The sequence below is a fragment of the Mesoplodon mirus genome (genome assembly GCF_964341445.2).
Source record: "Mesoplodon mirus genome assembly, chromosome: 6".
Taxonomy (NCBI): domain Eukaryota; kingdom Metazoa; phylum Chordata; class Mammalia; order Artiodactyla; family Ziphiidae; genus Mesoplodon; species Mesoplodon mirus.
In genome coordinates this window covers 33,144,408-33,159,415 of record NC_138982.1, presented here as the reverse complement: position 1 = coordinate 33,159,415, position 15,008 = coordinate 33,144,408, and the positions used below count along the sequence as shown (strand labels likewise).

The 15,008-nt window shown below is 38.6% G+C and overlaps 1 protein-coding gene across 1 annotated transcript in view; it reads right to left on the bottom strand.

Moving 5' to 3' along the window:
* Positions 1-8,781, bottom strand: part of UMPS (uridine monophosphate synthetase) — a 49,426-nt gene extending 40,645 nt beyond the window's left edge. The window contains exon 1 of the mRNA XM_082624864.1: positions 8,583-8,781. Within this exon, the coding sequence (XP_082480990.1) occupies positions 8,583-8,738 (156 nt within the window). The 5' untranslated portion in view covers positions 8,739-8,781. The remainder of the gene's footprint in view (positions 1-8,582) is intronic.
* Positions 8,782-15,008: the final 6,227 nt, after the last annotated feature.

Sequence of the window (15,008 nt, the reverse complement as noted above, 5' to 3'; positions counted from 1 at the left end):
ATAGATACGAAAACAAGACTAGTATATATGCTGTCTACAAGAGACCCACTTCAAAACTAGGGACACATACAGACTGAAAGTGAGGGGATGGAAAAAGGTATTCCATGCAAACAGAAATCAAAAGAAAGCTGGAGTAGCAATACTCCTGTCAGACAAAATAGACTTTAAAATAAAGACTGTAAAGATGTTAAAAATAAATAAATAAATAAATAAATAAAATAAAGTCTGTCACAAGACGCAAAGAAGGACACTGCATAACGATCAAGGGATCAGTTGAAGAAGGTAGAAAAATTATAAATAAATACCCACCCAACATAAGAGCACCTCAATATATAAAGCAAATGCTATCATCCATAAGAGGAGAAATCGACAGTCACACAATAATAGTGAGGGACTTTAACACCCCACTTACATCAATGAACGGATCATCCAGACAGAAAATCAATAAGGAAACACACATCTTAAATGACACATTAGACCAGATGGTCTTAATTGATACTTATAGAACATTCCATCCAAAAGCAGCAGACTACACATTCTTCCCAAGTGCACAGAGAACATTCTCCAGGATTCATTACATGCTGGGCCACAAAGCAAGCCTCAGTAAGTTTAAGAAAACTGAAATATCAAGCATCTTTTCTGATCACAACGCTATGAGATTAGAAATCAACCAAAAAAAACTGTAAAAAACACAAACAAGTGGAGGCTAAACAATATGGTACTAAACAACCAATGGATCATTGAAAAAATCAAAGAGGAAATCAAAAAATAACTAGAGACAAGTGAAAACGAAAGCATGACAATCCAAAATCTATGGGACGCAGCAGAAGAGTTCTAAGAGGGAAATTTATAGTAATACAATCTTACCTCAGGAAACAAAAAACATCTCAAATAAACGACCTAACTTTACACCTAAAGCAACTACAGAAAGATGAACAAACAAACCCCAAAATTAGTAGAAGTAAAGAAATCACAAAGATCAGAGCAGAAATAAATGAAACAGAGATGAAGAAAACAATAGAAAAGATGAATGAAATTAAAATTCCATTCTTTGAAAAGATAAACAAAACAGATAAACCTTTAGAAAAACTCATCAAGAAAAAGGGAGGGCTCAAATCAATAAACTTAGAAATGAAAACGAAGAAATTACAACAGATACCACAGAAATACAAATGACCACAGGAGACTACTACAAGCAAGCAACTATATGCCAATAAAATGGACAACCTAGATGAAATGGACAAATTCTTGAAAAGGTACACTCTCGGAAGACTGAACCAGGAAGAAATAGAAAATATGAACAGACAAATCACAAGTACTGAAATTGAAACTGTGATTTAAAAACTCTCAGCAGGGACTGCTCTGGTGGCAGAGTGGTTAAGAATCCACCTGCCAATGCAAGGGACACAGGTTCAATCCCTAGTCCAGGAAGATCCCACCTGCCGCAGAGCAACTAAGCCTGTGCATCACAACTACTGAGCCTGCACTCTAGACCCGGGAGCTACAACTACTGAGCCCATGTGCCACAACTACTGAAGCCCGCATGCCTAGAGCCCGTGCTCTGCAGCAAAAGAAGCCACTGCGATGAGAAGCCTGTGCACCGCAACAAAGAGTAGCCCCCACTTGCCGCAACTATAGAAAGCCTGCGCGGAGCGACAAAGACCCAATGCAGCAAAAAATAAATAAATAAATAAATAAATATTTTTAAAATAAATAAATAAACAGAAAAACCTCCCAACGAACAAAAGTCCATGACAACATGGCTTCACAGTAGAATTCTATCAAATTTAAAGAAGACTTAACACCTATCCTTCTGAAACTCTTCCAAAAAACTGCAGAGGAAGGAACACTCCCAAGCGCATTCTATGAGGCCACAATCACCCTGATACCAAAATCAGACAAAGATACCACAAAAAAAATTACAGGCCAATATCACTGAAGGACATATACGCAAAACTCCTCAACAAAATACTAGCAAACTAAATCCAACAATACATTAAAAGGATCATACGCCATGATCAAGTGGGATTTATCCCAGGGATGCAAAGATTTTTCGGTATCCATAAGTCAATCAGCATGATACACCACATCAACAAATCGAAGAATAAAAATCACATGATCATCTCAACAGATGCAGAAAAAGCTTTTTAACAAAACTGAACACCCATTTATGATAAAAACTCTCCAAAAAGTGGGCATACAGGGAACATACCTCAACATAATAAAGGCCATATATGACAAACCTACAGCTAACATCATACTCAATGGTGAAAAGGTGAAAGCATCTCTCTAAGATCAGGAACGAGCAAGGATGTCCACTCTTGCCACTTTCATTCAACAGTTTTGGAAGTCCTAACAATGGCAATCAAAGAAGAAAAAGAAATAAAAGGAATCCAAATTGGAAAAAAAGAAATAAAATACTCACTGTTTGCAGATGGCATGATACTATACATAGAAAATCCTAAAGATGCGACCAGAAAACTATTAGAGCTCATCAATAAATTTGGTAAAGTTGCAGGATACAAAATTAATACACAGAAGTCTCTTGCATCTCTATACACTAACAACAGAAGATCAGAAAGAGAAATTAAGGAAACAATCCCACTTGCCAGCACATCAAAAAGAATAAAATACCCACGAATAAACCTGCCTGAGGAGACCAAAGACCTTGACTCTGAAAACTATAAGACACTGATGAAAGAAATCAGAGATGACACAAACAGATGGAAAGATATACCATGTTCTTGGACTGGAAGGCTCAATATTGTCAAAACAATATACAGATTCAATGCAATCTACAGATTCAATGCAACCCTATCAAACTACCAATGACATTTTTCACAGAACTAGAACAGAAAAATTTTTAACTTGTATGGAGACACAAAAGACCCCAAATAGCCAAAGGAATCTCGAGAAAGAAAAACAGAGATGGAGGAATCAGGCTCCCTGACTTCAGATTATACTACAGAGCTACAGTCATCAAAACACTATGGTACTGGCACAAAAACAGAAATATAAATCAGTGGAACAGTATAGAAAGCCCAGAAATAAACCCATACACCTATGGTCAATTAATCTATGACAAAGGAGGCAAGACTATACAATGGAGAAAACACAGTCTCTTCAATAAGTGGTGCTGGGAAAACTGGACAGCTATGTAAAAGAATATTAGAACATTCTTTAACACCATATACAAAAATAAACTCAAAATGGATTAAACACCTAAATGTAAGACCAGAAACTATGAAACTCTTAGAGGAGTACATAGGCAGGACACTCTTTGAAATAAATTGCAGCAAGATCTTTTTCAATCCGTTTCCTAGAGTAATGGAAATAAAATAAAAAATAAACAAATGGGACCTAATTAAACTTAAAAACTTTTGCACAGCAAAGGAAACCATAAACAAAATGAAAAGACAACCCACAGAATGGGAGAAAATATTTGCAAACGATGTGACTGGCAGTGAATTAATCTCCAAAATTTACAAACAGCTCATGCAGCTCAATATCAAAAAAGCAAACAACCCAATAAAAAAAGGGCAGAAGACCTAAATAGACATTTCTCCAAAGAAGACAGACATAGAGATGGCCAAGAGGCACATGAAAAGATGCTCAACATCGCTAATTATCAGAGAAATGCAAATCAAAACTACAATGAGGTACCATCCACACCAGTCAGAATGGCTATCATCAAAAAGTTTACAAACAATAAATGCTGGACAGGGCTTGCAGAAAAGGGAACCCTCCAACACTGTTGGTGGGAACACAAACTGGTACTGCCACTACGGAGAACAGTATGGATGTTCCTCAAAAAACTAAAAACAGAGCTACTATATGATCCAACAATCCCACTCCTGGGCAGATATCTGGAAAAAACCATGGTTCAAAAGGATACATGCACCCCAATGTTCATTGCCGTGCTGTTCACAATATCCAAGACATGGAAGCAACCTAAATGCCCATCAACACATGACTGGATAAAGAAGATGTGGTATATAAATACAATGGAATATTAATCAGCCATTAAAAAGAATGAAATAATGCCATTTGCAGCAACATGGATGGACCTGGAGATGATCACACTAAGTGAAGTAAGTTAGACAGAGAAAGACAAATATCATATGATATCCGTTATATGTGGAATCTAAAAAGAAATGACACAAATGAACTTATTTACAAAACAGAAATAGACTCCTAGACTTAAAAAACAAACTTATGGTTACCAAAGGGAAAGGCGGTGGGGGCAGGGAGGGATAATTGGGAGTTTGGAATTGACATATACACACTCCTATATTTAAAATAGATAACCAACAAGGTCCTATTGTATAGCACAGGGAACTATGCTCAATATTCTGTAATAACCTAAATGGGAAAAGAATTTGAAAAAGAATAGATACATGTATATGTATAACTGAATCACTATGCTGCACACCTGAAATTAACACAACATTGTTAATCAACTATACTCTAATATTAAAAAAAAACACAATTCAAAAAAAAAGGAAAGAATGACTGAAAATTTCCTATTCCAAAGAAGATGAACCCAAAGAAACCTGAAGATCTGAACAGACATTTTTCCAAAGACATATCGATACAAATGGCCAACAGGCATATGAAAAGATGCTCAATATCACTAATCATCAGGGAAATGCACATCAAAACCACAATGTGATATCACTTCACACCTTTCAGAATAGTTTTTATCAAAAGAGCAAGAAATAATAAGTATAAGGACTTCCCAGGTGGTCCACTGGTGAAGAATCCGCCTTCCAATGCAGGGGATGCGGATTCGATGCCTGGTTGGGGAACTAAGATCCCACATGCCACGGGGCAACTAAGCCCATGTGCCACAACTACTGAGCCCGTGTGCTGCAAACTACAGAGCCCATGAGCAACAACTAGGGAGAAAACCCGCATGCCACAACTAGAGAGAAACCCACATGCTGCAATGAAAGATCCCACATGCCACAATGAAGATCCCACATGCCACAACTAAGACCTGATGCAGCCAAGAATAAAATAAATTAATTTAAAAAAAAAGAAATAATAAGTGTTGGTGAGGATGTGAAGAAAATGGAACCCTTGTGCACTGATGGAGAAAATGTTAATTGGTGCAGCCACTGTGGAAAATAGTATGGAGGTTCCTCGAAAAATTAAAAACAGAACTCCCATGTGATCCAGCAATTCCACATCTGGATATTTATCTGAAAAAAAATGAAAACACTATCTTGAAAAGATATCTGCACCCCCATGTTCACTACAGCATTATTTACAATAGCCAAGATATAGAAACAACCTAAATTGCAAAACAACCATGAATGAACAAGTGGATAAAGAAAATGTGGTATACACACACACACACACACACAAAATGGAATATTATTCAGCCATGATAATTGTAAAACACTGACATTTGCTCAGCGTAGATGGACTTTAAGGGCATTATGTTAAATAAGTGAGACGGAGAAAGACAAATACTTCATACCACATACTTTATATGTGGAATCTTACAAAAACCATCAAACAAAAAGATAAGTCATAGATACAGAGAACAAATTGGTGGTTGCTGGAGGCAGAGGGTAGTGGGTAGGCAAAATGGGTGAAGAGATTCAAAAGGTACAAACTTACAGTTATAAAATAAGTAAGTCATGGGGATGTAATACACAGCATGGTGACTATAGTTAATAATACTGTATTGCATATTTGAAGGTTACTGAGAGATCTTAAAAGTTCTCAGCACAAGAAAAAAAAATTTGTAACTATGAACACAGACGTGTTAACTAGACTTGCTGTGACAATCATTACACAATATATACAAATAGTCACTACGTTGTACACCTGAAACTAATATAATTTTATATGTCAATTATATCTCAATAAAAAATCAATGGAAGAACATACACCAAAGTGTTTTCTTAAAGTTTTCATAGGACTTCCCTGGTGGTGCAGTGGTTAAGAATCTGCCTGCCAATGCAGGGGACATGGTTTCGAGCCCTGGTCCAGGAAGATCCCAACTAAGCCCACGCGCCACAACTACTGATGCTGCACTCTAGAGCCCATGAGCCACAACTACTGAGCCCGTGTGCCACAACTACTGAAGCCCGCGCACCTAGAGCCTGTGCTCCGCAATAAAGAGAAGCCAGTGCCACGAGAAGCCTGTGCACCGCAACAAAGAGTAGCCCCTGCTCGCTGCAACTAGAGAAAGCCTGTGCACAGCAACGAAGACCTAACACGAAGAACCAACACAGCCAAAAATAAATTAATTAATTAAAAAGAAAGGTGACTTAAAAAAAAAATAAAGGTCTCATAAATACAGAGCCTACTGTGTGAAGCATTAGTTGATAATATCCTTTTCTACATAAATCATCACATTTTAACGCCAGAATGCATACTCCCACCCAACACCATCTTATTTTAAGAAGAAAAGCAGAGTTACTTAGTGAACTAGATCAGAGGTGTTCAAAATTTTTTGTTCCTGTATTTCTAAAGATTTGAAAAATTTATGAATATTTTTAAGCTACAAAAAATGTAACTTCTAGAGTACTGAAGAAATTAACATATTATCCTAGAACTGGTACATCACTCCTTTAAGTGAATACAATGGGATCCAAATTCTATACTGATTTGATACTCAACATCTGCTTTAAAAAAAATGAAAATGCTGAATTATGAACTTGGAAAATTTTACATTTTTTTGAACTCATATTTTCATTCCATTGTCTCCACAAAATTTTATTCTAATGCAATATATATCTGTGCTTGAAAAACTTTTACTGATCATTCTATGATACTTCTCCACAACAAAAATGTATGTAAACTGAAATTTTAAATTGTAAATTTAAAAAATTTCCTGTGACCATAAGTCTCTAAGTGTTAAAAATTCTGTTATTATTACAATTGTTATAAGCATAAAATTAATTAAAACATAATCCGCAAATTTTGATAGAAGCATAAAAACAGATTATTTTGGAAATGCATTTCTTAGTGAGATGAATGGTACCTGATCCTGGCAATTAATTTACGTATCTACTCTAGTTGACTATTACTTCTAGGAAGTCAGAGTTCAGTGTAAGTTCTTTTGCTTTTTGGGGGTGCAAATAATAAGAAACCCTATTTGCATAAATAAGTAGACATGAAAGGAGTTCTGTTACATCTAGCTCTCTCAATATTTTGCACTCCTTCTGAGTTAACTACCAAAAATCACAGACACATACACACACCCCAAAATCTAGTATCAAAAATAATTTTTAGTCATCTGTTAACTGGTGACTTTTTCAAATATAAACCAACTTTTCAAAGGAAGATCCCTAGTCATTCACTTTCTCAGCACTGATGAGATGCACCACAGCAAGGTTCTGGATGGAGAGAATAGTCTAACCCACACCAACTAGTGCTTCAGTCTTTTTTTTTTTTTTTTGAGGTATGCGGGCCTCTCACTGTTGTGGCCTCTCCCGTTGCGGAGCACAGGCTCCGGACGCGCAGGCTCAGCGGACATGGCTCACGGGCCCAGCCGCTCCGTGGCATGTGGGATCTTCCCGGACCGGGGCACGAACCCGTATCTCCTGCATCGGCAGGCAGACTGCCAACCACTGCGCCACCAGGGAAGCCCCAGTGCTTCAGTCCTTTTCATAATAACATCAGACTGGTGTTCACAAAGGGCGAACATAAACCCTTAGTGGTGGAGAAAACTTACATAAGTCTTCTAGATAGAACTTCTGTGATAACTGAAAGGTTCTATATCTGCACTGTCCAATAAGGCAGCCGTTAGTCGCATATGACTATAAATTTAAAAATTCATAATGCTCAATATTAAAAATTCATAATGCTCAATATTAAAAATTCATAATGCTCAATATTCATACGCGGCTAGTAGATACTCTATTAGACAGCACATTTAGACCCTTCTACTTACACTGTGGTCTGCAGCTTTTGCTGGCAGCTTGTGAGAAATGCATAACCTCCCACCCTGCCTCAGGCCTACTCAATCAGAGTATGCATTTTAACAAAATTCCAGGTGATTCCTATCTACTCAGAGTTTAAGAAGCCTTGTGCTAGAAAACTCTAATCTGTACAAAGTTTTTCCCTTTTATTCACCAAAAAACTGCCTCCATGAAATGTCCACTCTCTGGCCTTAATTCTTGCTCCTGGACACACAGTGCAAAATCGAATCCCCCTTTCCTAGCAAGAGCCCTTCCAAGTATTTAAGCAGCTACCAAATTCTCCCCTCACACACCTTTTCCTCCCTTCCCCCCGCCGTCCCATTGTCACGAGGTTAAATACGCGGAACTCCTTCATGTACTTCTGTGCAAGACAAGGCCCCAAACTGGGTTTCCCCCGACTCTCTTGCAGAGCACGTGTCAAAGCAAGCGAGTCACAGTGCAGGCTGCCCTCTAGGTCCTCAAAAGCCTAACAGTTCCTGGTCTCTGGGCTTCGCAAACAGACTCCACCAGGCCGATAGTAGGGTCGACCCGCCTGCTTGGCTCTTTTGCTCTCACCCACAGCCCAACTCCGGTCATCCCCCCGTTCCTCCTGGTCCCCATCCCCGCCACCCAACCCTCTTGTTTCCTTTCCTGGGTAGGTACCTGACTCAAAATACGGGGTCGAGACACGATGCCCCGTAGATCGATGTACAAGGGGGAAGAGAGCCCGCTCTTCAGCACGAAGTTCCCAAACTTGAAAGCCTGCACGTCGTACAGACCCATTACCAATGACTCCAAAGCTGCAACATCGGCCGCCATCGTCTCCCTCTCCCAGTTCACTCCGAACTCCAAATCGCCGCTTAGCCGCGGCGCCCAGTGACGTCACCTGAGAAATCCCGCCTCTTCCGGCCCTTTTTCCGGCGGCTGGGCGAGCTCTCTCCGCTCAGCTCCGGGTGCCAGGTAGCGAGGGCCCAGGGTTTCAGGTCCGGTTCCGGGCAGTGGTAGCGAACTTTACCCCGACGCTGTCTGTGGGTGAGATCGCTGGACTTTGAAGCCCCAATAGTTAGATTGGCTCCAGGATCATAAAATCAAGACTCTCAAGAGAATTTGTATGAATCCTGCCTACTTTTTATAGCACAGTGTCCTCTTAATTCTCCTTCTTGGGCGAGCATATCTTTATTTGCCCGTTATTAAACACCACTGTCCCCTCCCCTCCCCTTTCTCCAAATAGAGTGTAAGTTCTGGAAGACGGGGACCTTTGCTTAATTCTTTTATTAACTTCATGGCATTTGGCAAATGTCAGTGTCATAGCAATTTGCACATGGGACCATAAAGCTCTTAGCAGGTAATTGTTCATTACCTCTTCTGTCGGCCCTCTGCGTCTGGAGGAGGACGTGGGTTTAGTCCCATTTAGAGTAGCACAAGTGTTTGGCACATAATACGTGTATAGCAGATGAAGAAGAGAGGGAAGAGAGCAGAAGAAGATGAATTGATACCTTGGTATCAAGGTTATGCAGGAGGATAATCATGCCAGCTAATCTGAAAATCTAAGCGTATTTTGTATTCACAAATTCCTTAAAGTAGAGGAAATTCCCATTGTGGGTAGAAGGCAATACTTTAAGGATAATTACCTTTAAAACCATAAGACTCACGATTGTTACTCATAAAATTGACTCTCAAGTCATTTCTATGTTTCTATGTTCTTTTATATTTGTCTGTTTTCTCTGAAGGCAAGATGACCAGCCAGTGTGAAGGAGCCCATGCTTTTGACAGTTCTCATTTCAAATAAATGCAGTAAAATCTTGATGAAATAGAAACCCACTGTTAAAACATTTTTCTTCTTATGTGCAAAATAATCTAATCAAAATACTTCAATCCCAAATGCTTGTCAGCCTTAAGAATAAAATGGCTTGTTAGTTTACCAACAAAATGAGTTTTACTTGGGAATGTCAGAGGAATTGCGTTTGAGGCATGGAAATTTGCAAAACATAGGCAAGTCTGGAGAACAAAGGCGAGGAATGTTACTTTACAGAGAAACAGGGGAAGTTGGGAGGGGCTGCTTTGAAGGAAAGTCCATTGGAGGAAATCAAGAGTTCAGGGTCGTGACAGTTTCTTATTGGCTGCGTTGTTGGTGTGCAAGGAGAACATATTCCGCCCTCGTGCTAGGGAAGTTAAGTAAGCATCTTCCTGCCCAGGGATGTAAAATAAGCTGCATAGGGTGGTATGTGCTGGTGTGTGCATGAAAGCTCCTCCTTCAGGAATTCCTCACTCCACTTTAAATGAGATTTTCCTTTATTAGTTTTCACACACTCTAGCTAATTTACAGTGTACTATGAATCACTTTCATTTGCACTTGGGTGGCACACACAGACTCTTTCAAAGCCTGATCATGTCTGCAGAGTCTAATCCGGATTCCTGGAGTCCACAATATGTTGCATAAACTTGTGAGATCCATCCCAAATGGCCTGCCAATTTTCTAACGAAGTTGCCAAATAAAACATCAGAATGAAGTTAACAACACACAGGGAGGCGTATTTGGCACTTTTGGATAGAGAAATGCCTTTGAATACTTCTCCAGGCAACAAAATTGTTGCTTTCTTTCCAAATGCTGGGCAAAATGTGTTATGTAATAATAACGCACTATTTTCACCTTGTCAAAGGCTTTCATATATTTGGAGGAAGAGCAAAAAAAAAAAATTACTCTTTTCTTTCTACCAGAAGTTTTAATTAGAAAACAAAAGACCACCAGAAATAATATCTTTAGTATAGTATATTTATAGGAATGCATAACTTGAGATGTACATTTTGAAGTTTCATCCATAACTTATAACATTTACTGTAGTAATAATAACAAGACAGCAGGTCATCACTTTACAACATCACACATGAGTGATTTTGACTTACAAATAAAATATTTACAACCTACCTTTACAAAACGACGTTGTGTGCATACAAAATGAACAACTGCAGAAAAATTTAAAAATAATGAGACAACCAAAAACCCAGAAGATACACTTAAGGCAGACCAGCAAGACACCGAAATAATTAAGGCTGTGGAATTCTTCTGCACCTTGAAAATATAGAGCTATTTATCAATACTGTGGAGTGATTTTAAATCAATTGTTACAAGCCTGATGGAAGTACGTACTTATACGTATATGCATAATGGTCCCTATGGGGAAACCTGTCCACTTATGGATAAGGCCCTTTATCTGAATGGCCAGAGAAGCCCACCCCAAACTCTCAAAAGACTTGGTGGGGAGGGGTCACTCAAAACCAAGAGGTGCCAGTGAAGTTTGCAAACCAACTGTTAAATATTCAAATATAAAGATCCTTCTGACTCCAGGTAAAAGGAATAACCTATATGATGGTCCCACTATGTTTCAAGCTTTGTTCATTTGGCTTTGTAGACTTCAAAAGACAGCAAATAATTCCCCAGTGAGTAGAATCTAACCCTACCTATCAGCCCTAATGGTTTTGAATGGCCCTAGATGGTTTCCTACTAGAAAAATTGACACACCTGGGCTGTCTTCAACCGGATAGATTTCTGCATATGAGCAATAACATATACATACATATTATACACTATATACATGTACAGATGTACATATATCCATATTTTCCAACAGTTTGCACTTTGATCACTACTGTTCTCTGACTAGGATCTCATTCTGAAGAACAGGTTTAGTTTTTTCACAGTCTTCACATTTGTCCTAACTACTAGTTTTACTCACCTTCCCCACAGAGTAGGCTGAAGTTTGGCAGAAACAGAAGTAAAAGCACCAGGGTCAAAAAAATCAAACACAGAGATGACAGATATGGCTTAAGTTAGTAAGAGAAGATGTGTGTTTTGTTAACTTCAAATTCATAACCACAGTCTTTGAGATCACAGTAACAGTCCCCATAACACTCCAGAATGTGGCTTCATTTCCTGATGGAAATCAGGCATTGATGGAACTATTATACTAGCTATTCCTGGGCTAGCAAATTCGCTTGCTTAAATTAAGTCTCAGGATTGGGACTCTGAGAATTGTCATTTGCACTCTTTTCTACCACCCTCCATTTTCTCAGCCATCCTCACTATCTGAAATAACATTTATCTGAATAAACAGTTAATCTTGATCATTTGAATAAAAAGTAAATCTGACCACATTTTAGAATCTCCCAGTAAATAGGCTGACAGGAAACACAATAGCCCATGAGTATTAATTTCAGTATTTTCATAAATGTCCCTTAAAGATGAAAATTTGTCTTAGAGTAATTGTTTTTTCCTCTCCTCTAACTTCTACATGTACTGAAAATGAGGAAGAAATGTCTTTCATAGAAAATATGGCCTGTGATATTTCTGTGCTCTACTATTTTTGTATAGATTTCTCACATGCATAATATTCTCTATTAAAGACGTCTAATGCTATGGACAAATTTCAGCCGTTTTTAATCCTCTAAAATTAATGAAACAACTAAGAGCCTTATAGTTTTTAGAAAATGGATATTAATGTGGTAGCTCCCCTTTTCTTAGTGGAGAATTGGTAAACCTTATCCTTCCTAACTCCAACCTGGGTTTAATCATTCATTTCCAAATGATCCCTAGATTTTAAATAGTTAAGAAAAACTGTAATGTAAATAAATACACTGAAAGCCCACATACTATGCTTGCCAGACTCCACAGAGATGCTACACAGGAGAGAAATAAATAAGGCCCACATTCCTCAAAACTGAACAAGGAAGTGGTGAGTTTGCACTTTTGCCCTACCACAGAGACCCCTTATGTTTGAAATATTTCCTCTTCTATCAAATTCATGGGACAAGGTTTTAGTTAATACACAGAAGTAACCACCATCTAGTTTATAACATATTTGCTCCCTCATATTCTCACAAATCTAAATTTCCATGCTCTTCCACAGGTCAAGAAAAAAGTAATGACTAACCCACGGGCACTAAATCATGGAGACTATGGAAAAGCAAATATGCTACTCCTGAAACACCTAATTATCTTTAAAAAAAAAAATCCAAGGTTTCCCCTCCAAAAACTAACAGTCCAATTCATTTCTACACCTGTGTGTCTAATGTGCCTCATTATAGATACCTGTGAGAATCTGAAGAAATGAGTTGTGATATCAGAAAATATTTTATTCTCACTTCTGCACTCCCAGTGAGGAAAGTGGCTGTTTGGGCTCTTCTCTGTCAATTTTTCTAGAGCATAAAGCTTGAGAAGAGCGTCACGGTTGCTTTGGAGGGTATCTCACTCTTTGCTTCTGCCATAAGACATACTGGAGAAAACAGTTTATTGACAAACACTTCATCAGCTCTCCTAACCTTTTTCTGTAACAAGCTTTTAAATGATTGAAATTACAGGCTAAGACCAAATAACATTCAGACAAAGAGCACCTAGTACTTCCAATTAAAATTAATTTATAGAATTGAATCTCATGAGTTTTCAAATGGTATCTAAAGACATGAATATTGAAATCCTGGAATGTTCAAAGTTACTATCGATGAAATTCTTAGCACTGGCAGTGTGTAGCACTTTAAAAAAATCAAAGTATTTTCTAGACATCCCAACTAAGGTATTTTCCCAACATTCCTATGAGATTAATTCCTCCCTCCACCCCCCCAACTCCCATTTTAACAATGGGGACATTTGGGGCAGAAAAAACAAAGACTTTCTGTAAGAAAGGACGAATCAGGAATAGCTGAGGTTGAAACTCAAGAATTCCTGGGCTCACCCTATGTTCAGATGGTTTCATTTAAAAGATATTTTAAAATAAAGGAAAAAATGCTGCAGTATCAGTCAATCTAAATACAATGAACTTCTTTATCTCCCAAGCTCCCCTCTGAAAGGCACTACTATTTATAAAGACTTGTGAACCACAGAGCGGTGCAGCCACCTTTTCCTCTGCTTCCTCTACTCCCCCAAGAGTGTTTATGGCTGTCAGAGACCTGAAGGACACCTCCAACGTTATGACTGTTTTCTTTAAAATGTTCCCACATTCAGCTGTAAGTGGATATAAATCTATTTAATGTGAAACAAATATAAAAGATGAAGTAAATTATTATACCTTAGAAAAATTATTGTGGGTTGTCCCTGATCTTTTCCTTCTTTCTGCATCCCACCCTTACAAAACAAAAACCCCCAAAATCCTATGCAATGAATATAAGCCAAGTAAGAAACGTGTGACCTTAACCAACCAAATGACCTTTCCCATTTCAACTGGAAGTTCACTCTTACTAATTCCTAGTTAAGTTTTGATTGCAAGAACTACCATAATTATAGTAGAAGGGGACCATTTCCTTGTCTCTCCCCTCTTCTCTACCACAAATACTGTATGTGTACATATATCCTATTAATAAATATCTCTGCCAAAACAGGTACAAGAAAGTGGTTCCTAATCCTTCATCCCTCACCACAGTTGCCCACAGAGCAACCTAAAGTGTATTTCCCAACCCCATCTTCTGGGATTCCTTGTTATTTCCAACTTGCTGTGGAGAATTCTTGAACCAGGAATGTGATCATCTTATCCCTGTTGCGAAGGACCAGGAACTTTGCAGACAGGATGCCTCCCTGTTAGTTTTCTTCAGTTATCAAACTATATAAAATAGACACCCTTTCTTTTGGGGCCTCTATTAAATCCATTCTACTCTAATGATTGTACTTTGGGTCCAGTTAACAAAGTCATACTACTTTTCATTTCTCTGTCCCTCCTCTCCTGTCTCTTCACTTCCCCAACATGTGTACTTGGGGGAGATTCCAAACAACCGCCCATCTGGACCATCCCAACTCTGATGTAAAACCTGTTATAAAAGCTTTGGCTCTGCCTAATACTCAGTCAACTGCCCTCCCGACAACACGACTTCATAAACGCTCTCCTGTGCAGTCTGGACTCCATTGTCCTTCTCAAGCAGAAACTCAGCTTGTCTCCTACATGGTCATAAAAATTCACAATGACTCAGCAGGGGGCTCTTTATTCATCATCCACAGTGGATGGAACAGAACTTGCCAAGCCATACTGTACAGATATTCGGAATCCTCAGTGCCTGTAATCTATCCCATGATGTGCCCTAGGGACCAGGCTTTCTTCTTTTATGCTG